At 52.0% G+C, this 27,846-nt stretch overlaps 2 protein-coding genes across 2 annotated transcripts in view; one reads left to right on the top strand and one right to left on the bottom strand.

The window, feature by feature from the left end:
• Positions 1-92: 92 nt before the first annotated feature.
• On the top strand, positions 93-5,616 carry tmed10 (transmembrane p24 trafficking protein 10). The gene is made up of 4 exons (XM_085975675.1): positions 93-121; positions 206-329; positions 1,204-1,330; positions 3,253-5,616. The coding sequence occupies exons 1-4, from the start codon at positions 93-95 to the stop codon at positions 3,372-3,374; spliced, it is 402 nt and encodes a 133-aa protein (XP_085831801.1). The 3' UTR covers positions 3,375-5,616.
• A 2,408-nt stretch (positions 5,617-8,024) lies between these two features.
• The window catches only part of LOC147092754 (uncharacterized), a 43,942-nt gene continuing 24,120 nt past the window's right edge, over positions 8,025-27,846 (bottom strand). The window contains exons 3-5 of the mRNA XM_085975674.1: positions 17,666-17,776; positions 13,357-13,493; positions 8,025-9,403 (exon numbers count right to left, since the gene is read on the bottom strand). Of these exons, the coding sequence (XP_085831800.1) occupies positions 9,293-9,403; positions 13,357-13,493; positions 17,666-17,776 (359 nt within the window). The 3' untranslated portion in view covers positions 8,025-9,292. The remainder of the gene's footprint in view (positions 9,404-13,356; positions 13,494-17,665; positions 17,777-27,846) is intronic.

Below are 27,846 nucleotides of genomic sequence, written 5' to 3'. Positions count from 1 at the left end.
TCCAGATTGTAAATAGTGTTGCGGGCAATATAAATACTTCAGGTTCCGAAAAAAATCTCGGACAAAATAACTGATCAAGTACCACCGCGGGGATGAAGAACACGTGTGATAAGTTTAAAAAGTTGGAAGAGCAGCATCAGGGCAAATATGCACAAATACATAAGGAATAAAACACGTGAATTAGGAGCACAAATCCACCTTGAAGGGTCGGAGGTCGTGTCGGAGGTTCTGAGCTTGGTGTTTTTTTTTTGTTAGGCCATTTCCGAGTTCCTGACCAGCTGATTATTCTCAACACCAAACATGGAGTTGAAGCCAAGAACTATGAAGATGTAAGTTCCCACACTTTATATTCCCTGCCCTGCTGTACTGACACCGACTGTACAGCACAGAAACAGGCCATTCGGCCCAACAGGTCTACGCTGGAGTTTATGCCCCATTCTCACTCGAATAACCTCTTCCCACCCTGCCCCGTGTCCTTCTATTCCCCTTAAATGCATCTCTGCTATTCGCCTCAACCACTACGTGGTAGTGAGTTCTGTGTGTGTGTGTGTGTGTGTCTACTGTCACTGCAGTCGTGTGTGCGCGCGTTCGCTGTATGCGTGTGGTTCGGGGGGGGGGGGTGAGAGGGTTCTCGTGGGGTCTCGAAGAGCCTACAGACGGTGTCTCTTTCATATGAACATATGAATTAGGAGCCAGGAGTCGGCCACTCGGCCCCTCAAGCCTGCTCAGTCATCCAATAAGATCACGGCTGATCCGATTACTCCACATTCCCGCCAAACCCCGATAACCTTTCACCCCCCTTGCTCACCAAGAATCTATCTACCTCTGCCGTAAAAATATTCAAAGACTCTGCTTCCACCGCCCTCTGAGGAAGAGAGTTCCAAAGACTCACCACCCTCTGAGAAAAAAATTCTCCTTATCTCTGTCTTAAATGGGTGACCCCTTATTTGTAAATAGTGACCCCTAGTTCTAGATTCTCCCACAAGAGGAAACATCCTCTCCACATCCACCCTGTCCAGACCCCCTCAGGATCTTGTATGTTTCAATCAAGTCACCTGTTACTCTTTGCAACACCAGCAGATACGAGCCCAGCCTGTCCAACCTTTCCTCAAGACAACCCGCCCATTCCAGGTATGAGTCTAGTAAACCTTCTCTGAACTGTTTCCAACGCATTTACACCCTTCCATCTCCCCCTCTGCCCAGATTGCCAAGGCGGAGAAGCTGAAACCTCTGGAGGTGGAGCTGCGGAGATTGGAGGATCTGTCCGAATCGATCGTCAACGACTTTGCCTACATGAAGCAGCGAGAGGAGGAGATGAGGGACACCAACGGTAGGAGCAGCCCCCGCGGGGCTCGGGCAGCGTGCTTTAATCTGGAGCTCCGCACTGCCCTTGGCCCCGGGGATCCTGTCGTTCCTCAGTCAGCGCCACTCTCCCCTTTGAGTCAGGAGGTTGTGGGTATAACTCTCCCCATAGCACCTTTCAAAAACTTGCATTTCCATAGCGCCTTTGACACCCTCAGGATGTCCCAAAGCGCTTCGCAGCCAATTAAGTACTTTTGAAGTCACTGTTGTAATGTAGGAAACGCGGCAGCCAATTTGCGCACAGCAAGCTCCCACAAACAGCAATGTGATAATGACCAGATAATCTGTTTTAGTGATGTTGGTTGAGGGATAAATATTGTCCAGGACACCGGGGAGAACTCCCCCTGCTCCTCTTCCAATAGTGGCCGTGGGATCTTTTACGTCCACCTGAGAAGGCAGACGGGGCCTGGGACAGTGCGGCGCTCCCCCAGTACTGCCCCTCCGACAGTGCGGCGCTCCCCCAGTACTGCCCCTCCGACAGTGCGGCGCTCCCCCAGTACTGCCCCTCCGACAGTGCGGCGCTCCCCCAGTACTGCCCCTCCGACAGTGCGGCGCTCCCCCAGTACTGCCCCTCCGACAGTGCGGCGCTCCCCCAGTACTGCCCCTCCGACAGTGCGGCGCTCCCCCAGTACTGCCCCTCCGACAGTGCGGCGCTCCCCCAGTACTGCCCCTCCGACAGTGCGGCGCTCCCCCAGTACTGCCCCTCCGACAGTGCGGCGCTCCCCCAGTACTGCCCCTCCGACAGTGCGGCGCTCCCCCAGTACTGCCCCTCCGACAGTGCGGCGCTCCCCCAGTACTGCCCCTCCGACAGTGCGGCGCTCCCCCAGTACTGCCCCTGCGACAGTGCGGCGCTCCCCCAGTACTGCCCCTCCGACAGTGCGGCGCTCCCCCAGTACTGCCCCTCCGACAGTGCGGCGCTCCCCCAGTACTGCCCCTCCGACAGTGCGGCGCTCCCCCAGTACTGCCCCTCCGACAGTGCGGCGCTCCCCCAGTACTGCCCCTCCGACAGTGCGGCGCCCCCCCAGTACTGCCCCTCCGACAGTGCGGCGCCCCCCCAGTACTGCCCCTCCGACAGTGCGGCCTGATTTTTGGGCTCAAGTCTCTGGAGTGGGACTTGAACCCACAACCTTCTGACTCAGGCAGGAGAGAGAGTGAGACCAACTGAACCACGGCTGACGCAGGACACAAGAACATAAGAAATAAGAGCAGGAGTAGGCCACACGGCCCCTCGAGCCTGCCCCGCCAAATGTTACAAAAGTTGGGCTTTTTCGCCTGAAAGGAGGTGACTGAGAGGGGACCTTGTCGAGGCAGATAAGGCCCTTCGTGTTTTCATTCCAAGTATCTAGGCTAAGGCGGCATGTGTACACACTCTGGCAAGTGCAGTCAGGAAGCAATAGGCGGAGGAGGTTGTGGGTAGGATAGTGGTGGGAAAATACTGAGTCCTTCAATGGGCTGTCAGGTTTCCGTGGAGAGGTGAGCTCCATGGGCTGGAGGCTTCCCCTCTGAATCAGGGAGTTGGTGTAAGATGGGTGCAACCTCTTTAGGAAAGAGTTGTGGAATACGTTTTTGGGGAAGGACAGTAACAGGAAGAGGTCAAGAGACAGAAGGGATCGTCTCTGAGGATTGACCAGTTAGGAAGGGTTTTGATCTTTGTTAACGGTGGACAGACTGATGCTCGGCGAATGTCCTGCAATGCCGATGCTCTCACCTGAGCTGTTAACCTGAGAAAATCTAAGGGCCAGAAGTGGCAGCAGTGGCCTGGGAGCAGGGAAATGGTGCTTAGCGGAGCAAAACTAAAGAAAGGAGGAGGGCTACCTCAAAAGAAGTGATTCTGAGCGCAAATTAAACCCACTCCTACAATCTGTTTGACGATCTCTTCTCTCTCCGCAGAGTCGACCAGTGCCCGAGTCCTGTACTTCAGCATCTTCTCCATGTGCTGTCTCGTTGGCCTGGCCACCTGGCAGGTCTTCTACCTCCGGCGTTTCTTCAAAGCCAAGAAACTCATTGAGTAACCGCCCTCGGGGACGTGTGCGTGTGTGTCATATTGGCCCGTGTGTGTCTGGAGGGTGCTCAGTGGGGTGGGTGTTAATTTACAATACGGTTTCTTTGCATTAAACGCGGAGCTTTAACTATTGGAATGGAGGGTAGTGTTTTAATTTGTAGCGTTGCAGTCAGTAATTGGCCTGTAGTCAAGTGTCTCCGACCAATCTGAGAGAGTCCTGTGTGCAGTCAGTGTCCTCGGACGTTCCGTGGATCGGGATGTGGGACCTATACACTTCGCTGTCCTGAGCCAGCCATGCAACCTCTTTTGGAAAGATGTGTAACGTGTAGAATTTCCTCTCCCGCTCGTTCCGAGGTGCAGTGTTTGACTGGAGGGATGCCGCAGGGAAGGGGGATCGGGCTGCCTCTCCTTTACTGGGTTGGACTTGTACCTGAATAGTTGCAGCCACTCCACCTTTAACCTGCCCTAGAAACGCACGCACACCTGAGGAGTAATATTGTTTCCCCTCGGGTTGAAATGCTTTTTCTTGTTTTTTTTCCTCCCTGGTCTCCAATAACCAATGGGAATGGGTGGGAGTCTCTTCCCCTCCCAGCTCTCGGGCACTCGTTCGGAAACCAGCCACCAAGATGGTTTGCACTTGGTTTGCCGTTGTGTTCGAGATGTATTGCTGTCGTAGCTTTTCTGCCAAATGCAATAATGTTTGTGAATTGTTCTGAAGGGCCCCGTACAGGCTGACCTGACCCAGCACAGGGATTGTTCCCAGCCTCCTGCCCGCGATGCTGCTCCTGGTCTGTCCACAGGCAAGGCCTGGGCTGGATTTCCTGATGTTTCTGACCCATTCAGAGGGATTGAGGGAAATGGGGTTATTTCTTTAAGAATGATTCCACTTTTTTAAAATCAGAATTTTGAAAGAAGTTAGCCAGAACTGAGGGAGGGAGATGGGCTCTAAACCAGTGTTTCTCCCTTCAGATCTTAGACCTTATGACCTGCATGGAATGATTTGGCTGCCCCTCGCACCCTGACCTGCCCCTCCGACTCTCGCACCCTGACCTGCCCCTCCGACTCTCGCACCCTAACCTGCCCCCTCCGACTCTCGCACCCTGACCTGCCCCTCCGACTCTCGCACCCTGACCTGCCCCTCCGACTCTCGCACCCTGACCTGCCCCTCTGACTCTCGCACCCTGACCTGCTCCCCTCCGACTCTCGCACCCTGACCTGCCCCCTCCGACTCTCGCACCCTGACCTGCCCCCTCCGACTCTCGCACCCTGACCTGCCCCCTCCGACTCTCGCACCCTGACCTGCCCCCTCCGACTCTCGCACCCTGACCTGCCCTCCAACTCTCGCACCCTGACCTGATCCCCTCCAACTCTCGCATCCTGACCTGCCCCCTCCGACTCTCGCATCCTGACCTGCCCCTCCGACTCTCTCACCCTGACCTGCCCCCTCCGACTCTCGCACCCTGACCCGCCCCCTCTAACTCGTGCATGGGTCCTGCCTGCCTTCAGCAAGTTTTGAATATCATTGTATACAATCTCGAGACTCACTTCCCATCAACTTTTCCCGCTATAAATCCCCGAGTCCATATTTGTAATGTGGCGGGAGGGTGCGGCCAGTTGAGCGCCGTTCCATTCTAAATGTGGACGTAGGACGCTTAACCTATCCCACTTGCTCCGCCCCCTGTGGGCAAGGCTGAGGGAGGTAGAATGGTTATTTCAGGAAATGCTTGCAACAGTCATAATTAAGGGAGCAACGTGGAATGAATTTCTCTTTAATTATACACTAACTCCAAAAATAATTGGTTGTATCAAACACTGGGATAATTCGCTGTAAACGCCAGGGTTTTGTACAGTTTTAGTGAGAAGCAGTGCGGGATGAATCAGGGTGGGTTATTTAGTCTCTGTATCTGGTATTGGAGGTTTGAGCAGAGGCCGTTCAGTCTGTACAACACGCGACCAGTTTGCTGATTGAAATGTGCTTCCTGTGTGAAAGTTGTCGGAACTGCAGGCCCGAGGGGAGAGTGGAACCTGAGCAGTTAGACCCGCACATTGTGTCAAAGAGCGACGCTCGCAGTGTTTGAGGGCTGAACCTTTCAAAACTTGCTTTTCCAGCTTTCATTGTGTGTCTACTCAGCTTTTCCTCCTGCTCCCTGTGGGAGTGGCCAGTGACTGCGGCCTTTCACTGTACAACATTTCATTCTTTGGGAATTTTTTTGTGCAGATGTTCTGACAATAAAATTAATTTTCAATTGAAAGCTGGAATTGGGCCTGTTTTATGTCGGAATGGGGCCTGCTCACCCAGGCCCTGCTGGGGTGGGGAGGGGAGCAAGCCAGGCAGGGTCGATGTTAATGCTTCATGTCTACCTCCCGCCCGCAGCCGGCAGGAACGACCTCGAGGCCGGCCGGCGGGAGTTGGTCACCCACGGCAACAGCTCAATGTGTGTTTAGGGCTGGGGAGGCAGGAGAGGCTTGAGTAATTGTCCTGAAGAGTGAAACAGAGACTGACCTCGGCCTCTGTCCTGGCACGGCTCTGTCAGGTTCTCCACGGGGTGAATCGCACCAAATTCTGGTTAATATGGCGTCAGGGCCCACTTGCCTGTAGCGGGAGCTTCGTCCGAACATAAAATGGCGCCCGGCGGGGACGGAGCGACCTCGGTTCAGGAACTCACCTGGTGGGGACGGAGTTCCCGGTGTCGGAGTGAAACATCACTGAGATTATTGAGGTGAGTTGGTAAAAGTGGGTCTTAATAATTACAATAGGTTAGGACCGGTCCGAGGGAGCCCCTTTTATTATTGACCCCATTGCCTGAGGCTGGTCTCGTTCCCTCTTCACATCGACTGCTGGCCTGCTGTGAGGTAGGAGTTAATAAAGATGTCCATCAGGGCACTGATCTGCCGAAGGGTTTTGAGGCACTGCTGGTTGAGTCCCTGACACCTGGGAGGAATCGAGTAGAATCTATGGTCCTTCCTAGAACTTAGTGTTGGGGTTGTGTCTCTCCAGCTGTGGGGGGGTCTCAGTTTAACTCCTTTTTAATAGTTCCTCTCACTTTGTTTAACCATCTTTTCAGACTCCTGTTCTAACTCTATTTGCTCCCTTGATATCAATGTCCTCCCTTTATTCTTTCCTATGCTCTCTCTTCCTGTTTTGTTTATATTTAGGCTGCTTATGTTTCTTGTAGATCCTTCCTTACTAGTTTAAAGCCTTTGCCACCTCCCTATTTACCCTTTTCGCTAGGGCATGGGTCCCATCCCGCTTCAGGTAGAGCCTGTCCCATTGGTACAGCTCCTTCCTGTCCCAGATCTCATTGAAACATAAGATTCTGAAGGGGATTGACAGGGTAGATGCTGAGAGGTTGTTTCCTCCTGACTGGATTGTCTAGAACTAGGGGGCATCGTCTCAGAATAAGGGGTTGGCCATTTAAGACTGAGATGAGGAATTTCTTCACTCAGGGTTGTGAATCTTTGGAATTCTCTGCCCCAGAGGGCTCATGGGGAATTAAGGGATATGGAGATCGGGCGGGAAAGTGGAGTTGAAGTCGATGATCAGCCATGATCTTATTGAATGGCCTACTGCTAGTTCTTATTTTCTGATGCTTAAAAACGTTTTACCTCATGTCGCTCCTGGTTCTTTTGCCAATCACCTTAAATCTGGGCCCTCTGGTTACCGACCCTTCAGCCATTGGAAATATTTACTCTATTTTAAACCCTTCGTGAGCACTGACCCAGGAATCTGGGCAAAGGGGGCGATGGGCACAAGGCCCAACCTGACACTGTTGAGGCAACGTCGGGAAAGCCCAGCCCTTGTGCGTGCAAGAGACATTTCAATTCCCCGCGATAATAACCACGTCATTTTAATTTGGAAGCTGCTAAAGGGCAGGGAAAGTTCAGTCTCGGCTCCCTGGCGCGGGCAGAGTTCACACACGGGTCTGATCAGGCCTGTCAGCCGTGGCTCAGTGGGTAGCACCCTCGCCTCTGAGTCAGAAGGTGGTGGGTTCGGGTCCCACTCCAGAGACTTGAGCACAAAAATCCAGGCTGACACTCCCAGTCCAGTACTGAGGGAGTGCCGCACTGTCGGAGGGGCAGTACTGAGGGAGTGTCGGAGGGGCGGTACTGAGGGAGCGCCGCACTGTCGGAGGGGCGGTACTGAGGGGAGGTGCTGAGGGAATGCTGCACTGTCGGAGGGGCAGTACTGGGGGTGGGAGGGGGGAGGTTGGGGGGGAATAGGAGGGAGGAGAGGGTGGGAGTCGGAGGGGCAGTACTGAGGGAGCGCCGCACTTTCGATGGGGCAGTACTGAGGGAGCGCCGCACTGGCGGAGGTGCTGTCTTTCGGATGAGAAGTTAAACTGGGGCCCTGTCTGCCCCCTCTCAGGTGGATGTAAAAGCAGGGGCGTTCTCCCCGGTGTCCTGGGGCTAATATTTATTCCTCAACCAACATCACTAAAACACGTGATCTGGTCGTTATCACATTGCTGTTTGTGGGAGCTTGCTGTGCGCAAATTGGCTGCTGCGTTTCCCACATTACAACAGTGACCACACTTCAAAAGCGCTTTGGGATGTCCTGAGGTCGTGAAAGGCAAGTCTTTTTGACAGTAGCTGTTTGGCTTCACACCTGGGAGGGAAAACCAAGAGGAGATATTTTTTCTTTTATAAATAACATGACAGATTATTTTGGGGAAAGATACGATCTTTATTGTTTTAAGACGCAATTTCTGTTTCTAGCAAATCCAGGCCTGGTTTGTTCCCCGTCTATCATTCACAGGCTCCACTGCCGTTGCAGAGTTGCTTCATTTTGACATTTTCTAATGCCCATTTTGAGTAGAGATTAACACTGAACTAACAGGAGGTGACTGAGGACCCGGGGGCGAAGAAAGGACTTCAGCGGAATGTGAGAAACACCAAAAATATCGTTTTAATATTTGCAAGTTATACAGAATGCAAAATGAAGGATCTCTCCTTGTAATAGAGTGCATGTTCACATTCTATTTCATCATTCTCTGAATCCAGGGTCCACTGCAAACCTGCATTATTAATAAATACTTTTCCACGGGGAGCGAGCTGGAGGGGCAGAGGTGGCTGGAGTCATTAGGAAACAGTGAGGGTGGGAGGGGGAGATTGGGGAATGGGAGGGAGGGGATTGGGAGGGACTGGAAGGGAGGGGGAGATTGGGGAATGGGGAGTTTGGAGGAGAGTGGGAGGGAGGAGAGGGCGGGGGAGATTGTGGGGTTGGAGGGGAGTGAGAGGGAGGGGAGGAGAGTGGGAGAGGGGGTGGGGAAGAGACGGGGGGGGGGGGTGTGGGGGAGAGAGACGGTTGAGGGCAGGGAGGAGATCAAGCGGTGGTGGGACGGGGAGAGTGACCGATGGGGGGATTGGGTGAGAGAATGGGCGGTGGGGATTGAGCGGGCGGTGGGGATCGCGCGGAGCGGTGGGGATCGCGCGGGCGCTGGGGATCGAGGTGGGGATGGGGAGCGGGCAGTGGGGATCCTGCACTGAACCCACGCCTGGTGTATTGTAGACCAGTGAAAGCTTCCTTGGCTCTACATTCGAGCTGTGCGCTGCACAATCCTTCCCCAAATGCAGTCACATTTAAATTTGGTTCTGTATTTTAACTTGTAAAAGAATTGCACTGAGAGAATGAGCAGTTAACTCTCACCGCACCTCATAGATGGTCATTGACACCACCCACAGCTACAAATAAACAAACTCTCCAACCACACCAAAACTCCTCATCACCAACTTTCTCTCCTCCATGCCTGAATTTGCACATTCCTACTTCAATTGGACCCTTTCCTCCTGGAAATCTATTGGAAAATATTATTTCTCAATGTGCTGGTGTAGTCCAGTTGATCAGAATGCAGATATTTGGAATAGTTTGTTACTGTAAAGAGGAGAGACTTTCTCCACTCTCAATCTCACTGCTTCCTCCTCCTCCAGCTACCAGCCGCATTGCTCAGTCAGAGGAATATTGCTTGTGACCAAGGACAGATCTTCATCCACGTACACAATGGGAATCCAAACCGTCTTCACCGCCTTACAGCAGCCCCTCTGTGGGGCCCAAAGGAGAACATCATTCAGAACAACATTACCCACCAATGTGTTAAAATCCTGCCTTGCTGCAGACATTCAGTTCACACCTTATGGACTGCGTTCAGTCCTGGGCTCCGCACCTCAGGAAGGATATACCTGTACTGGCCTCGGAGAGGGTGCAGTGCAGATTCACCAGAATGATACTGGGGTGAAAAGGGTTAAATTCTGAGGACAGGTTGCCTTGTAAGCCCTTGAATGTAGAAGATTAATCAGTGATCTGATTGAGGTGTTTAAGATGATTAAAGGATTCGACAGGGTAGAGAGAGAGAAACTATTTCCTCTGGTGGGGGGGAGTCCAGAACAAGGGGGCATCACCTTAAAATTAGAGCCAGGCTGTTCAGGGGTGATGTCAGGAAGCACTTCCTCACACAAAGGGTGGTGGAAATCTGGAACTCCCCCAAAAAGCTGTTGAGTTTGCGGTTCAATTTAAAATTTCAAAACTGAGATTGATAGATTTTTGATGATTATGGGCCAAAGATCAGCCATGATCTAATTGAATGGTGGAACAGACTTGAGGGGCTGAATGACCTACTCCTGCTCCTATATAAACAAACATTCACACGGAGCAGCCCATTGGATTGGCATTCGGACAAATTTTACCTTCACACAATTTTCATCGACTCTTCTACACTGTCCCAACAAACACTCCCAGGGCAGGTACAGCACGGGTTAGATACAGAGTAAAGCTCCCTCTACACTGTCCCATCAAACACTACCAAGGCAGGTACAGCACAGGTTAGATACAGAGTAAAGCTCCCTCTACACTGTCCCATCAAACACTCCCAAGGCAGGTACAGCACGGGTTAGATACAGAGTAAAGCTCCCTCTACACTATCCCGTCAAACTCTCCAAGGGCAGGTACAGCATAGGTTAGATACAGAGTAAAGCTCCCGCTACACTGTCCCATCAAACACTGCCAGGACAGGTACAGCACAGGTTAGGTACAGAGTAAAGCTCCCTCTACACTGTCCCATCAAACACTCCCAGGGCAGGTACAGCACGGGTTAGATACAGAGTAAAGCTCCCTCTACACTGTCCCATCAAACAGTCCCAGGGCAGGGACAGCACGGGTTAGGTACAGAGTAAAGCTCCCTCTACACTGTCCCATCACACATGTCTGGGAATGGTGTATAAAAATAGACACCTGGGATTGGAGGAAGAAAAATAGTCACACATCTGGGAATGGAGGAACAAAAATAGTCACACAAATCTGGGAATGGAGGAACAAAAATAGTCACACAAATCTGGGAATGGAGGAACAAAAATAGTCACACACATCTGTGAATGGAGGAACAAAAATTGTCACATCTGAGAGTGAAGAGACAAAAATAGTTACACACATCTGGGAATGGTCTACAAAAATAGTCACACACATCTGGGAATGGTCTACAAAAATAGTCACACATCTGGGAATGGAGGAAGAAAAATAGTCACACATCTGGGAATGGAGGAAGAAAAATAGTCACACATCTGGGAATGGAGAGACAAAGATAGTCACACACATCTGGGAATGGAGGGACAAAAATAGTCACACATCTGGGAATAGAGGAAGAAAAATAGTCACACATCTGGGAATGGAGGAAGAAAAATAGTCACACACATCTGGGAATGGAGGGACAAAAATAGTCACGCATCTGGGAATGGAGGATGAAAAATAGTCACACATATCTGGGAATGGCGGAACAAAAATAGTCACACATCTGGGAATGGAGAGACAAAAATTGTGGCCTAACCAGCGCTTTATAAAGATTCAGCATAACTTCTCTACTTTTTTACTCAATACCTCTATTTATGAAGCCCAAGATCCCATATGCTTTGTTAACCACTCTCTCAATATGTCCTGCCACCTTCAGGGACCTATGCACATTAACTCCCAGGTCCCTCTGTCCCTGCACACTCTTTAAAACTGTGCCATTAAGTGTATATTGCCTCTCCCTGTTCCTTCTGCCAAAATGCATCACCTCACACTTCTCTGTATTAAATTCCATTGGCCACTTGTCTGCCCATTCTGCTAGCCTTTCCTGTTGCAGTCGATTGGTATCATCCTCATTGTTTGCCACACCCCAAGTTTGGTGTCATCGACAAATTTAGAAATTCTACTCTGTATTCCAATATCCAGGTCATTTGTATATATCAAAAAAAGCAGTAGCCCCAGCACTGACCCTTGGGGAACACCACTGTCTACCATCCACCAGTCTGAAAAACAACAATTTACCACAACTCGTTGTTTTCTGTCCTTAAGCCAATTCCTTATCCAAGCTGCCACTGACCCACCTATTCCATGCGCCTCAATTTTGTTAACCAGCCTTCTATGTGGTACTTTGTCAAACGCCTTCCAAAAATCCATGTAGACAACATCCATTGCATTCCCTTCATCAATCCCCGTTACTTCATCAAAAAATTCAATTAGATTAGTCACACACGATCTGCCTTTTACAAATCCGTGTTGGTTCTCCTTAATTAGCTTAAACCTCTCCAAGTGCCCGTTAATTTTTTCCTTGATTATTGTTTCTAAAACTTTACCCACCACTGATGTTAAACTGACCAGCCTGTAGTTACTAGGATTGTCCTTACACACTTTCTTGAACAATGGTGTCACATTTGCCACTTTCCAATCCTCAGGGACCTCCCCTGCATCTAGGGAAGATTGGAAAATTATGGCAAGCCCTTCCACTATCTCCTCCCCCAATTCCCTTAGCAAGCCATCTGGACCAGGCGACTTGTCCACTCTAAGCATACCCAGCCTTTCTTGTACATCCAGTCTAATTTTCACCCCTTCCATTGCTTCTACCTTCTCCACTTCTACCGATATTTTGTCAGCATCCACCTCCTTAGTAAACACCGATGCAACGTACTCATTGAGTATTCTAGCCTTGCCCTGCACCTCTAAGCATATAACACCTTCTTTGTATCTAATAGGCCCCACCCTGCCTCTTACTACCCGCTTACTGTTTACATGCCGGTAGAAGATTTTTGGATTCCCTTTTATGTTAACCGCCATTCTACTCTCATATTCTCTCTTTGCCAATCTTATTTTCATCTTCACTTCCCCTCTCAACTTATTGTGTTTGGTCTGGTTCTCCCTTGAAGAATTCACCTGACATGCATCATACACCCTCTTTTTTTGTTTCATCATCTTCTCTATCTCCCTCGTCATCTAAGGAGCCCTTACTTTGGTTCCCTTACCCTTCCCTCTTGTTGGAATGTACCTAGCCTGTACTTGGAACATCTCCTCCTTAAAGATCACCCATTGTTCTGTTACAGTTTTTCCTTTCAGTCTTTGGTTCGATTTTACCCTGGCTAGATCCTTTCGCATCCCATTGAAGTTAGCCCTATTCCAGTTTAGAAGTTCCACTCTAGATTGTTCCTTGCTTCTCTCCATTGCTAATCTAAATCTTATGATACGATGATCACTCGTACCCAAGTGTTCTCCCACAGACACTTGGTCAACCTGGCCCACCTCATTCCCCAGCACCAGATCCAGCAATGCCTCCTTCGTAGTTGGGCCAAGAACATATTGATCAAGGAAATTCTCCTGGACACATTTCAGAAATTCCTCCCCCTCCTTTCCCTTTACCCTAGCATTATCCCAATCGATATTTGGGTAATTAAAGTCCCCCAATATCACCACTCCATAGCTCTTGCATATCTGCGATTTCCCTGCAGATTTGCTCCTCTACTTCCCTCTCACTATTTGGAGGCCTATAGCGTGATCAGACCCTTTTTACTCCTCAACTGTAACCAAATAGATTCTGTCCTCGTCCTTGTGTTTCAAAGATTGTGCTCCGACTCTACCTTCTTCTCTGTGTGCCAGCCCAGTGCTGGAATTAAAGGCTATCCCCACTGTCCAATCTGCTGACCTTACAGCCCAGGCTCGATACAGGTGGCTCATGCACGAGGCCAAAACCTACCCTGCGGGCCTTTGACCTGGAGGTGGGTCCGTCCCGGTGACAGCGATAGGACATCACATCCCGTGGGTGCCTGCAGCTAACGCAGACCACGTAAGTAATTTGTTCGGGGTACAGAACCCAATGTTCCCAGCCCAGATCTAAGGAAAGGCACAAGAGGAACACAGTGAAATGTTATCATCTACGATCCCTCAAATATCCCCGAGATGGAGCAAAGGAAATGCAGAAAAGACATTTAACACGGAATGTACTTCCTGGTACCTGCGCTCCTCCAATTCCAGCCCCTTGAGCATCCCCCGATTTTAATCGCTCCACCATTGCCGGTCGTGCCTTCAGCTGCCTGGGCCCTAAGCTCTGGAATTCCCTCCCTAAACCTCTCCGCCTCTCTCTCTCCTTTAAGACACTCCATAAAACCTACCTCTTTGATCAAGCTTTTGGTCACCTGTCCCTAATATCTCCTTTTGGGGCTCGGTGTCAAACTGTGTTTGATAATCGTTCCAGTGAAGCGTCTTGGGATGTTTCACTACGTTAAAGGCGCTGTATAAATACAAGTTGGTGTTGTTGACTTAAACAGGGCAGTAACTGTAACATGAACACCAGCACAGGCATGTTGGGCCGAATGGTCTATCGTTCAGCTGGTTTCCTATTTGTGAACCAGTTTTGTATGCAGTTTTTTTATTGTTATTCAATCTCGGGATGTTGGAAGAAAGAATTTGCAAGGCTATAACAACAACTTGTATTTATATAGCGCCTTTAACATAGTAAAACGTCCCAAGGCGTTTCACAGGCGTGTTATAACACAAAAAATGTGACACCGAGCCACATAATTAGAGCAGGTGACCAAAAGCTTGGTCAAAGAGGTCGGATTTAAGGAGCGTCTTAAATCAGGGATGCTCAAGAGGGCAGAATCTCGGGGGGTTGTGGGGCTGAAGGAGATTAGAGAGATAGGGAGGGGCAAGGCCATGGAGGGGTTTGAAAACAAGGATGAGAATTTTGAGGCGTTGCCGGACCGGGAGCCAGTGTAGGTCAGTGAGCACAGGGGGTGATGGGCGAACGGGACTTGGTGCGAGTTAGGACACGGGGCAGTGAGCACAGGGGGTGATGGGTGAACGGGACTCGGTGCGAGTTAGGACACGGGGCAGTGAGCACAGGGGGTGATGGGTGAACGGGACTCGGTGCGAGTTAGGACACGGGGCAGTGAGCACAAGGGGTGATGGGTGAACGGGACTCGGTGCGAGTTAGGACACGGGGCAGTGAGCACAGCGGTGATGGGTGAACGGGACTCGGTGCGAGTTAGGACACGGGGCAGTGAGCACAGGGGGTGATGGGTGAACGGGACTCGGTGCGAGTTAGGACACGGGGCAGCGAGCACAGGGGGTGATGGGTGAACGGGACTCGGTGCGAGTTAGAACACGGGGCAGCGAGCACAGGGGGTGATGGGTGAACGGGACTCGGTGCGAGTTAGGACTCGGGGCAGTGAGCACAGGGGGTGATGGGCGAACGGGACTTGGTGCGAGTTAGGACACGGGGCAGCAGAGCTTTGGATGAGCTCAAGTTTACGTCGGGTGGAATGTGGGAGGCCGGCCAGGAGTGCGTTGGAATAGTTAAGTCTAGAGGTAACAAAGGCTTGGATGAGGGTTTCAGCAGCGGATGAGCTGAGACAAGGGCGGAGACGGGCGATGTTACGGAGGGGGAAATAGGCGGTCTTGGTGATGGAGCGGATATGTGGTCGGAATCTCATTTCAGGGTCAAATATGACACCAAGGTTGCGAACAGTGTGGTTCAGCCTCAGACAGATGTTAGGGAGAGGGATGGAGTCAGTGGCTAGGGAACGGAGTTTGTGGCAGGGACTGAAAACAATGGCTTCGGTCTTCCCAATATTTAATTGGACAAAATTTTTGCTCATCCAGAACTGTATGTCGGACAAGTAGTCTGACAATTTAGAGACCGTGGAGGGGTTGAGAGAAGAGGTGGTGAGGTAGAGCTGGGTGTCATCAGCGTACATGTGGAAACCGACGCTGTTTTCGGATGATGTCGCCGAGGGGCAACATGTAGATGAGAAATAGGAGGGGGCCAAGGAGAGATCCTTGGGGGACACCAGAGGTAATGGTGCGGGAGCGGGAAGAGAAGCCATTGCAGGTGATTCTCTGGCTACGATTAGATAGATGAGAATGGAACTGGGCGAGTGCAGTCCCACCCAGCTAGACGACGGTGGAGAGGCGTTGGAGGAGGATGGAGTGGTCAACCATGTCAAAGGCTGCAGACAAGTCAAGAAGGACAAGGAGGGATAGTTTACCATGGTCACAGTCACAAAGGATGTCATTTGGAGAAGAGGAGGGGAGTGGGACTGATTGGACCGCTCTTTCAGGTTCAGCCAGGAATGGTCTCCTTCTGTCATGTTTGATTCTGTGATTCTATGTGGGTGTCGCTGGCAAGGCCAGCATTTATTGCCCATCCCTAATTGCCCTTGAGAAGGTGGTGGTGAGCCTCCTTCTTGAGCCGCTGCAGTCCGTGTGGTGAAGGTGCTCCCACAGTGCTGTTAAGGAGGGAGTTCCAGGATTTTGACCCAGCGACGATGAAGGAATGGCAATATACTTCTAAGTCAGGATGGTGTGTGACTTGGAGGGGAACTTGGAGGTGATGGTGTTCCCATGCGCCTGCTAGGTGGAAGAGGTCGCGGGTTTGGGAGGTGCTGCTGAAGAAGCCTTGGCGAGTTGCTGCAGTGCATCTTGTAGATGGTACACACTGCAGCCACGGTGCGCCGGTGGTGGAGGGAGTGAATGTTTAAGGTGGTGGATGGGGCGCCGATCAAGCGGGCTGCTTTGTCCTGGACACATTTATTTGGGTCTTTTGGAGAAGTGACGCATTGGATAGATAAAGGCATTGGAGAAATTGTCTGATGAAGCTAGTTAAAAATATTCAGACAAGTGGTATAAACAGAAATATAAGAGCAGGGATCGAACGTTTATAGATGGACGGAAGCAAAGAGTCAAAGTAAACAGGTATTGATCGACCGAGACAAGGATTGGATCGGTGAAATCCAGGGCTCAGTGGTGTTAGAAATATGGGGCAGTGGGATCAGTTTTGGATTCAATCCCAAACTAATCCCACTGCCCTGCTCTCTCCCCATAGCCCTGTATCAATCCCAAACTAATCCCACTGCCCAGCTCTCTCCCCATAGCCCTGTGTCAATCCCAAACTAATCCCACTGCCCCGCGCTCTCCCCATAGCCCTGTATCAATCCCAAACTAATCCCACTGCCCTGCTCTCTTCCCATAGCCCTGATTCAATCCCAAACTAATCCCACTGCCCCGCTTTCCTCCCGATAGCCCTGTATCAATCTCAAACTAATCCCACTGCCCCGCTCTCTCCCCATAGCCCTGTGTCAATCCCAAACTAATCCCACTGCCCCGCTCTCTCCCCATAGCCCTGTATCAATCCCAAACTAATCCCACCGCCCCGCTCTCTCCCCGTAGCCCTGTATCAATCTCAAACTAATCCCACTGCCCTGCTCTCTTCCCATAGCCCTGTACCAATCCCAAACTAATCCCACTGCCCCGTTTTCCTCCCCATAGCCCTGTATCAATCTCAAACTAATCCAACTGGCTCGCTCTCTCCCCATAGCCGTGTCAATCCCAAACTAATCCCACTGCACTGCTCTCTCTCCATAGCCCTGTATCAATCCCAAACAAATCCCACTGACCCACTCTCTCCCCATAACCCTGTGTCAATCCCAAACTAATCCCACTGCACTGCTCTCTCTCCATAGCCCTGTATCAATCCCAAACTAATCCCACTGCCCTGCTCTCTCCCCATAGCCCTGTATCAATCCCAAACTAAACCCACAGACCTGCTCTCTCCCCATAGCCCTGTATCAATCCCAAACTAATCCCACTGCCCTGCTCTCCTCCCCATAGCCCTGTATCAATTCCAAACTAAACCCACAGACCTGCTCTCTCCCCATAGCCCTATATCAATCTCAAACTAATCCCACTGCCCCGCTCTCTCTCCATAGCCCTGTATCAATCCCAAACTAATCCCACTGCCCCACTCTCTCCCCATAGCCCTGTATCAATCCCAAACTAATCCCACTGCCCCACTCTCTCCAGAGACCTGTATGAATCCCAAACCAAACCCACTGCCCCGCTCTCTCCCCATAGCCCTGTATCAATCCCAAACTAATCCCACTGCCCCGCTCTCTCCCCAAAGCTCTGTATCAATCCCAGTTAATGCTGTGGTTAACCCGAATCCTGATGTTAATCCCGGTAATAACCCGCCCAGTGTTAATCCAGGCAATATCCCGGACGGTTACCTGTGAGGGAGATTTGGGCTGCAGTTTGGCAGCAGTTTCTCGGTGAGGTTGGCGTTGATTGATTGGCCCCCGCTAGCAGCACTCCGCCCTGGGATTGTATCTCACCACCAGCTGAAAAATATTAATGTCAGATAATGTGATTAAAAATGGGTGGATCATCACTGCCTTTCTGGGGAGAAGTTCTGTGTGGGTTCCTCCGATCTCCTGTCATAACATCTCTGGACAATCGGCGGTTAACCCACGACAACAGTGCAAGCACGTTTCGATCAGGAGACCCTTTGGAAATGAGCGCTTCAGCTCACAAACTCCAGTGTTGGTGACTGCGTTTACCTGCAATGTGAGTTACACCTGTAGGTGGTGCTGTAACGGAGGCTTTCAATATTAAACTTTGTGACCATTAATTGCACTAGTGGTTAAGAAGGCACACGGGATACTTTTCTTTATTAGCCAAGGCATCTATCTATCTATATCTATCTTCTTCTTCTATCTATCTATCTATCTATCTATTTATCTATATACTAGCTGGAGTGCCCGGTGGTGCCGAGGGTTTTTTGAGGGCATGTTGTTGTTGGAAGAGAGAGACTGGGGGGAGAAGACAGAGACTGGGGGGGAGAAGAGAGAGACGGGGGGGAAGAGAGAGAGAGAGACTGCTGGATTTAGTTCGGGATTAGCCTGGAGAGAGAGGGGGGGAAAGAGCGCCTCAGGCCTGGCCTGATCGACCCCTGCGAAGGAAGGAAGAAGGCGAGCTCTCCCTCCCTGTCCCACCCCCTCACTCTTTCCCTCCCTCACCCTCTCTCTCTCCCTGCCCCGTCTCTCCCTGCTATACTCTCCCTCCCTCCCCTCTCCTCTCCCTCCCTGCCCCTCTCCCTCCCTCCCTCCCCGTCTCTCCCTCCTTTCCGGTACCAGAACGGAGTCAGTCTGACATCGGGAGGCCAGGTGCCCATCGCTCCGAAGCGAGCCCGGGGTTCCTGATCATTAACGCCTTTGGACCCGGTTGGCCGGGCGGCAGACGAACACCTTTCGCTGCGGTGGGGGGGGAGAGACGCCGCCACTCCACTCACCTGCTCGCTTCCCTCTTCCCCCGGGCTTTCGGGCTGCGCGGGGAAGAGAGAGTGAGACGCCGCCGCTCACCTGCTCGCTTCCCTCTTCCCCCGGGCTTTCGGGCTGCGCGGGGAAGAGAGCGAGAGATGCCGCCGCTCACCTGCTCGCTTCCCTCTTCCCCCGGGCTTTCGGGCTGCGTGGGGAAGAGAGAGAGAGAGACTGGGGGGAGAGTGAGACGCCGCCGGTTGCCGGGGTAACCCTCCTCCCTCCCCCCCTCCTGAGTGGCTACAGGCTGTGAGAGAGGCCCGGGCCCGGTTGCCGGGGTAACCCTCCTCCCCCGCCCTCCTGAGCGGCTACAGGCTGTGAGAGAGGCCCGGGCCCGGTTGCCGGGGTAACCCTCCTCCCCCGCCCTCCTGAGCGGCTACAGGCTGTGAGAGAGGCCCGGGCCCGGTTGCCGGGGAAAACCTTCCCCCCACCCCCGCCCTCCTGAGGGGCTACAGGCTGTGAGAGAGGCCCAGGTCCGGTTGCCGGGGAAACCCTTCCCCACCTCAACTCGCTCCCAAAATCCCCTCCACACACACACAAAGTGGGAAAAAAAATCAAGAGTTAGGAATCAAGATGGCCACCACTCACCTCAGCTCAGAAGGATTAGGCCCGCCCACACACGCAATGAAATGCCCCCCGTGATGCACCGATTGGTCAACCATCAGGTTAATCCCCTGTACGATTGGTCAACCATCATGTCACTCAACGCTAATGAGTGGAATGTTGCCGTTTTTTGAACCTTTTTTGTATACTGTCGGAACAATTTTTGTCTGACCACTTTGTGTGTGTGTGTGGAGGGGATTTTGGGAGCGAGTTGAGGTGGGGAAGGGTTTCCCCGGTGGTGGCCATCTTGATTCCTAACTCTTGATTTATTTTTCCCACTTTGTGTGTGTGTGGAGGGGATTTTGGGAGCGAGTTGAGGTGGGGAAGGATTTCCCCGGCAACCGGGCCTGGGCCTCTCTCACAGCCTGTAGCCCCTCAGGAGGGCGGGGTGGGGGGAAGAAGGTTTTCCCCGGCAACCGGCCCGGGCATCTCTCACAGCCTGTAGCCGCTCAGGAGGGGGGGGGGGGAGGGAGGAGGGTTACCCTGGCAACCGGCGGCGTCTCACTCTCCCCCCCCAGTCTCTCTCTCTCTCTTCCCCACGCAGCCCGAAAGCCCGGGGGAAGAGGGAAGCGAGCAGGTGAGCGGCGGCGTCTCACTCTCCCCCCCCAGCCTCTCTCTCTCTTCCCCGCGCAGCCCGAAAGCCCAGGGGAAGAGGGAAGCGAGCAGGTGAGCGGCGGCGTCTCACTCTCTCTTCCCCACGCAGCCCGAAAGCCCGGGGGAAGAGGGAAGTGAGCAGGTGAGCGGCGGCATCTCTCTCTCCCCCCCACCGCAGCAAAAGGCGTTCGTCTGCCGCCCGGCCAACCGGGTCCAAAGGCCCGCCGCGTTAACGATGAGGAACCCCGGGCTTGCTTCGGAGCGATGGGCACCCGGCCTCCCGATGTCGGACTGACTCCGTTCTGGTACCGGAAAGGAGGGAGAGACGGGAGAGGGGAGGAGGGAGGGAGGGAGAGGGGAGGAGGGAGGGAGGAGGGGAGAGGGGTGAGGAGAGGGGCAGGGAGGGAGAGGAGAGGGGAGGGAGGGAGAGAGAGTAAAGCAGGGAGAGACAGGGGGAGGGAGAGAGAGAGGGTGAGGGAGGGAAAGAGTGAGAGGGAGGGAGAGCTCGCCTTCTTCCTTCCTTCGCAGGGGTCCATCGGGCCAGGCCTGAGGCGCTCCTTCCCCCCCTCTCTCTCCAGGCTAATCCCGAAATAAATCCAGCAGTCTCTCTCTCTCTCTCTTCCCCCCGTCTCTCTCTTCTCCCCCCAGTCTCTCTCTCTCTCTCTCTCTTCCCCCGTCTCTCTATGTCTGTCTATATATCTATCTGTCTATCTATCTTCTTCTTCTATTTATCTATCTATATATATAAAGCGGTTTGTCTCTCTGTCTTTCTGTCTCTGTTTGTCTGTCTGTCCGCTATACAATCAAAAGTTATAGAGTGTACCTACACATATGTTATATCAAAAGAAAGCTTATCACTATACAAAAAACGTTCAAAAATCCACTCATTAGCGGTTGACCAATCCTACCTCTCATTAGCGTTGAGTGACGTGCTGCTTGACCAATCCTACAGTTCAGTGACCTGATGGTTGACCAATCGGTGCGTCACGGGCGGGACCTAATCCTCCAGTCTCCCTAAACTTCGCCGCCATTTTTTTCATCCCCACAGGGACACCAGCCAAACAAACCCCCACATTGCGACTCCGGGAGCGGCAGGTGAGTTTACACACAGCGGGCGGGTCATCGGCAGCGGCTGGCCGTCAACCACGCCACCCGCGGGGGAGCTCAGCTGGGGTCCGTCTCGGCCCCAGAGCCTGGCCGGGCCTCAAGCGCTAGGCCCCGCATGGCCAGTATCACAACCGCACCGGCCCTGAGATGCTACGCAGCGAGTGGGGAGGGAGGGACAGAGAGAGGGGGACGGAGGGGAGGGAGGGAGAGGGAGAGACAGAGGGGACAGACAGGGGCAGGGAGACCGCGTGCCCCAAAATTGCCCTGGCAACGCCGGGCACCCCCTGCTAGTCTATATATAAAGCGGTTGGTTTGTCTGTCTGTCTGTCCGCTATACACTCAAAAGTTATAGAGCGTACCTAAACGCATGTTATATCAAAAGAAAGGTTATGATCAGGGGAGTCTAATAGGTGTATTTACTTTTTGGTCAGACAAAAATTGTTCCGACACTACAAAAAACGTTCAAAAATCCTCAAAAATCTGCTCATTAGCGGTTGACCAATCCTACCTCTCATTAGCGTTGAGTGACGTGCTGGTTGACCAATCCTACAGTTCAGTGACCTGATGGTTGACCAATCGGTGCGTCACGGGCAGGACCTAATCCTCCAGCCTCCCAAAACTTCGCCACCATTTTTTTCATCCCCACAGCGACAGCACCAGCCAAACAAACCCCCACATTGCGGCTCCGGGAGTGGGAGGTGAGTTGGGGTCACTCGGGCCGGGCCTCACAACCGCTCGGCCCGCGCCACCCGCGGCCGGGAGCACCGGCAGCTCAGCTGGGGTCCGTCTCGGCCCTAGAGCCCGGCCTGCCCTGAAGCGCTAATACCCGCACGGCCACCACGGCCTGGCTCAATTTTCAAAGCCCTTCCCCGGGTGCCAAATTATCACAACGGCACCAGGCCTGAGGCGCTAGGGAGGGAGAGGGGAGGGAGGTACAGAGAGGAAAGCAGGGAGAGATAGGGGGAGGGAGAGGGGGGGGAGGGAGGGAGGCAGGCAGGGAGAGGAGAAGGGGAGAGGGAGAGAGAGGGAGGGACAGAGAGAGGGGACGTTCAAAAATCCGCTCATTAGCGGTTGACCAATCCTACTGCTCATTAGCGTTGAGTGACGTGATGGTTCACCAATCCTACAGTTCACTGAACTGATGGTTGACCAATCCACTGTCTGTGAGCGGGCCTAATCCTGCAGCCTCCCGAAACTTCGCCGCCATTTTTTTCATCCCCACAGCGTCAGCACCAGCCAAACAAACCCCCACATTGCGGCTCCGGGAGCGGGAGGTGAGTTCCACTCACTCGGGCCGGGCCTCACAACCGCTCGGCCTGAGACACAGAACGGACGGGGGAGCGTCAGCGGCCGGCTGTAAACCGCGCGACCCGCCGCGCGGTGCCCGGCCGCACCGGGAGCTCAAGAGACAGGGTCAAGGATGGAAAGAGTGACACACAGCGCGGGAGCAGCACCGCCGAGCCATCAACCGCACGGCCCAAAAAAGCCCTGGCAATGCCGGGCTCCCCCAGCTAGTAGAATATAAGAGCAGGGATGTAAGATGCGTGAACTGTATAAAACTCTAGTTAGGCCACAGCTAGAGTACTGCGTGCAGTTCTGGTCACCACATTACAGGAAGGATGTGATTGCACTAGAGAGGGTACAGAGATTTACGAGGATGTTGCCTGGGCTGGAGAATTTTAGCTATGAGGAAAGATTGGATAGGCTGGGGTTGTTTTCTTTGGAACAGAGGAGGCTGAGGGGAGATTTAATTGAGGTGTATAAAATTATGAGGGGCCTAGATAAAGTGGATAGGAAGGACCTATTTCCCTTAGCAGAGAGGTCAATAACCAGGGGGCATAGATTTAAAGTAATTGGTAGAAGGATTAGAGGGGAGTTGAGGAGAAATCTTTTCACCCAGAGGGTGGTGGGGGTCTGGAACTCACTGCCTGAAAGGGTGGGAGAGGCAGAAACCCTCATCACATTTAAAAAGTACATGGATGTGCACTTGGGGTGCTGTAACCTGCAGGGCTATGGACCAACAGCTGGGATGTGGGATTAGGCTGGATAGCTCTTTGTTGGCCGGTGTGGACACAATGGGCCGAAATGGCCTCCTTCCGTGCTGTAACTTTCTATGATTCTATGATTTAATAAAACACACACCACACACGATAACACCTTACACTACAAGACCTCACACTATAACAAAACAGCTTGTATTTATATAGCGCCTTTAACACAGTAAAACATCCCAAGGTGCTTCACAGGAGCGATTATCAAAGAAATTTGACACCGAGCCACACAAGGAGATATTAGGGACAGGTGACCAAAAGCTGCGTCAAGGAACATCTTAAAGGAGGAGAGAGAGGCGGAGAGGTTTAGGGAGGAAATTCCAGAGCTTAGGGCCCAGGCAGCTGAAGGCACGGCCACCAATGGTGGAGTGATTAAAGTCAGGGGATGGTCCCTTAGAGGATGAGACCAGGAAATTAATGGTGGGAAATATGGAGATGGCAAAAACACTGAATGAATATTTTGTATCAGTCTTTACAGTAGAGGACACTAAGAATATCCCAACACTGGACAAACAGGGGGCTATAGGGGGGGGGGAGGAGCTAAACACGATCAAAATCACTAAGGAAGTGGTACTCGGTAAAATAATGGGACTCAAGGCGGATAAATCACCTGGACCTGATGGCTTACAGCCTAGGGGCTTGAGGGGAGTGGCGGTAGGGATTGTGGATGCATTGGTAATAATTTTCCAAAACTCCCTGGACTCAGCAAAGGTCCCGGCAGACTGGAAAACTGCTAATGTAACACCCTTATTTAAAAAGGGCAGTAGACAGAAGGCTGGAAACTATAGACCGGTTAGCCTAACATCTGTGGTAGGTAAAATTTTGGAGTCCATTATTAAGGAGACAGTAACAGGACATTTGGATAATCATAATTTAATAAGACAAAGTCAGCATGGTTTTATGAAGGGGAAGTCATGTTTGACAAATTTGCTGGAGTTCTTTGAGGAAGTAACATATAGGGTGGATAAAGGGGAACCAGTGGACGTAGTGTATTTAGACTTCCAAAAGGCATTTGACAAGGTGCCACACAAAAGATTATTGCTTAAGATAAAAAATCACGGGATTGGGGGTAATATTCTGGCATGGATAGAGGATTGGCTATCTAACAGAAGGCAGAGAGTTGGGATAAATGGTTCGTTCTCAGATTGGCAATCAGTAACTAGTGGTGTTCCGCAGGGGTCAGTGCTGGGTCCCTAACTCTTTACAATCTATATTAACGATTTGGAGGAGGGGACCGAGTGTAACATATCAAAGTTTGCAGATGATACTAAGATGGGAGGGAAAGTAGTGAGTGAGGAGGACATAAAAAACCTGCAAGGGGACATAGACAGGCTAAGTAGGTGGGCAGAGATTTGGCAGATGGAATACAATGCTGGAAAATGTGAGGTTATGCACTTTGGCAGGAAAAATCGTAGAGCAAGTTATTATCTTAATGGCAAGAAACTGGAAAGTACTGAAGTACAAAGGGATCTGGGGGTCCTGGTGCACGAAACTCAAAAGGTTAGTATGCAGGTGCAGCAAGTGATTAAGAAGGCCAATGGAATGTTGGCTTTCATTGCTAGGGGGATAGAATATAAAAATAGGGAGGTATTGCTTCAATTGTACAAGGTATTGGTGAGACCGCACCTGGAATACTGCATACAGTTTTGGTGTCCATACTTAAGAATAGACATACTTGCTCTCGAGTCAGTACAAAGAAGGTTCACTCGGTTAATCCCGGGGATGAGGGGATGGACATATGAGGAGAGGTTGAGTAGATTGGGACTCTACTCATTGGAGTTCAGAAGAATGAGAGGCGATCTTATTGAAACATATAAGATTGTGAAGGGGTTGGATCGGGTGGATGTGGGGAGGATGTTCCCGATGATGGGTGAAACTAGAACTAGGGGGCATAGTCTTAGAATAAGGGGCTGCTCTTTCAAAACTGAGATGAGGAGGAACCACTTCACTCAGAGGGTGGTAGGTCCATGGAATATGCTGCCCCAAAAAGCTGTAGAAGCTACATCATTACATAAATTTAAAACAGAAATAGACAGTTTCCTAGAAGTAAAGGGAATTAAGGGTTATGGAGAGCGGCAGGAATTTGGACATGAGTCGAGGTTCGGATCGGACATGGCCCTGTGGGTAGCGGAGCGGGCCCAGGGGCCATGTAGCCTGATCCTGCTCCTATTTCGTGTGTCTAATTCTGTTAGATTCAGGAGATGGTTCTGTGATAGTAGATTGGCGGTTAGGATCAGATCAGCCATGATCTTATTGAATGGCGGAGCAGGCTTGAGGGGCCGATTGGCCTACTCCTGCTCCTATTTCTTATGTTCTTAATTGGAGAAACGCAGATATCTCGGAGGGTTGTGGGGCTGGAGGAGATTACAGAGATAGGGAGGGGCGAGGCCTTGGAGGGATTTGAAAACAAGGATGAGAATTTTGAAATCGAGGTGTTGCTGGACCGTGAGCCAAAGTAGGTCAGCGAGCACAGGGGGTGAGGGGTGAACGGGACTCGGTGCGAGTTAGGACACGGGGCAGTGAGCACACGGGGTGATGGGTGAACGGGACTCGGTGCGAGTTAGGACACGGAGCAGTGAGCACAGGGGGTGATGGGTGAACGGGACTCGGTGCGAGTTAGGACACGGGGCAGTGAGCACAGGGGGTGATGGGTGAACGGGACTCGGTGCGAGTTAGGACACGGGGGCAGTGAGTACAGGGGGTGATGGGTGAACGGGACTCGGTGCGAGTTAGGACACGGGGCAGTGAGCACAGGGGGTGATGGGTGAACGGGACTCGGTGCGAGTTAGGACACGGGGGCAGCAGAGGTTTGGATGAGCTCAAGTTTATGTAGGGTGGAATGTGGGAGGCCGGCCAGGAGTGCGTTGGAATAGTCGAGTCTAGAGGTAACAAAGGCATGGATGAGGGTTTCAGCAGCGGATGAGCTGAGGCAAGGGCGGAGATGGGCGATGTTACGGAGGTGGAAATAGGTGGTCTTGGTGAAGGAGAAGATATGGGATCGGAAGCTGAGCTCAGGATCAGAGAGAGGACGGCAATGTTGCGAATGGTGTGGTTCAGCCTCAGACAGAGCCCAGGGAGAGAGATGGAGTCGGAGGTTAGGGAATGGAGTTTTGTGGCGGAGACCGAAAACAACAGCTTCAGTCTTCCCAATATTTATTTTAAGCGAATTTCTGCTTGTCCAATATAGGACGTTGGACAAGCAGCGTGACAAATCAAAAGCAACAGCGGGGTTGAGAGAGATGGTGGTGAGGTAAAGCTGGCATTATAACACCTCACATTATAACACAACAATCACTTGCACTTATATAGCAGCTTTAACTTATAACCCCTCCCATGAATGTAGGAGGTATGATCAGTAAGTTTGCAGATGACACAAAAATTGGTGGAGTGGTTAATAGCGAGGAGGGAAGCCTCAGGCTACAGGACGATATAGACGGGTTGTTCAGCTGGGCAAAACAGTGGCAAATGGAATTTAACCCTGAAAAGTGTGAGGTGATGCATTTTGGGAGGACTAACAAAGCAAGGGAATACACAATGAATGGTAGGACCCTAGGGAGGACAGAGGATCAGAGGGACCTTGGTGTGTACGAACATAGATCCCTAAAGGCAGCAGGACAGGTAGATAAGGTGGTTAAAAAGGCATATGGGATACTTGCCTTCATTAGCCAAGGCATCTATCTATCTTCTATCTATCTATCTATCTATATATATAAAAGGATCGATCTGTCTGTCTGTCTGTCCTTCCGTCTGTCTGTCCGCTATACACTCAAAAGTTATAGAGAGGGGGAGGGAGAGAGGGTCAGGGAGGGAAAGAGTGACACAGAGCGGGGGAGCGGCAGCACCCGGCCGTAAACCGCGCGGCCCAAAATTGTCCTGGCAACGCCGGGCCCCCCCAGCTAGTAGAATATAAAAGTAGGGAGGTTATGATGGAGCTGTACAAAACGCTAGTTAGGCCACAGCTGGAATACTGTGTGCAGTTCTGGTTGCCACACTATAGGAAGGATGTGACTACATTGGAGAGGGTGCAGAGGAGATTCACCAGGATGTTACCTGGGCTGGAGCGCTTCAGCTATGAAGAGAGACTGGACAGGCTGGGGTTGTTTTCCTTGGAGCAGAGAAGACTGAGGGGGGACCTGATTGAGGTGATAGATAGATAGATAGAAGAAGATAGATAGATAGACAGATAGATATATAGATAGATAGAAAGAGAGACGGGAGAAGAGAGAGATGGGGGGAAGAGAGAGAGAGAGAGGGAGACTGGGGGAAGAAGAGAGACGGGGGGGGGGAAGAGAGAGAGAGACTGCTGGATTTAGTTCGGGATTAGCCTGGAGAGGGGGGGAAGGAGCGCCTCAGGCCTGGCCTGATGGACCCCTGCGAAGGAAGGAAGGAAAAAGGCGAGCTCTCCCTCCCTCTCCCACCCCCTCACTCTCTCCCTCCCTCACCCTCTCTCTCCCTCACCCTGTCTCTCCTGCTTTACTCACTCCCTCCCTCCCCTCTCCTCTCCCTCCCTGCCCCTCTCCTCCCCCTCCCTCCCCCTCCTCTCCCTCCCTCCCTCTCTCCTCTCCCTCCCCCTCTCCTCTACATCCCTCCCCCCTCTCTCCCTCCCTCCCCCTCCCCCTCTCCCTCCCCGTTCTCTCTCCCTCCCCCTGCTTTACTCTCTCCCTCCCTCCCCCTCTCCTCTCGCTCCCTACCACTCTCCTCCCTCCCCCTCCCTCCCTTCCCCTCTCCCTCCCTTCCCCT

This window comes from Somniosus microcephalus, unplaced genomic scaffold (assembly GCF_052327205.1).
Source record: "Somniosus microcephalus isolate GS21.2 unplaced genomic scaffold, FLI_Smic_1.0 unresolved_chr2, whole genome shotgun sequence".
Taxonomy (NCBI): Eukaryota; Metazoa; Chordata; class Chondrichthyes; order Squaliformes; family Somniosidae; genus Somniosus; species Somniosus microcephalus.
Note: the sequence above shows the minus strand (reverse complement) of the source record. Positions and strands in the feature narration are given on the sequence as shown.

Excerpts from the sequence above, each read along its gene's own strand:
- tmed10 (XM_085975675.1), top strand. The coding sequence starts at position 93 with ATGAAGAACACGTGTGATAAGTTTAAAAA. Across the intron at positions 122-205 it reads ACGTGTGATAAGTTTAAAAA|GGTCGGAGGTCGTGTCGGAG; the intron begins GTTGGAAGAGCA and ends TCCACCTTGAAG. Across the intron at positions 1,331-3,252 it reads GGAGATGAGGGACACCAACG|AGTCGACCAGTGCCCGAGTC; the intron begins GTAGGAGCAGCC and ends CTCTCTCCGCAG.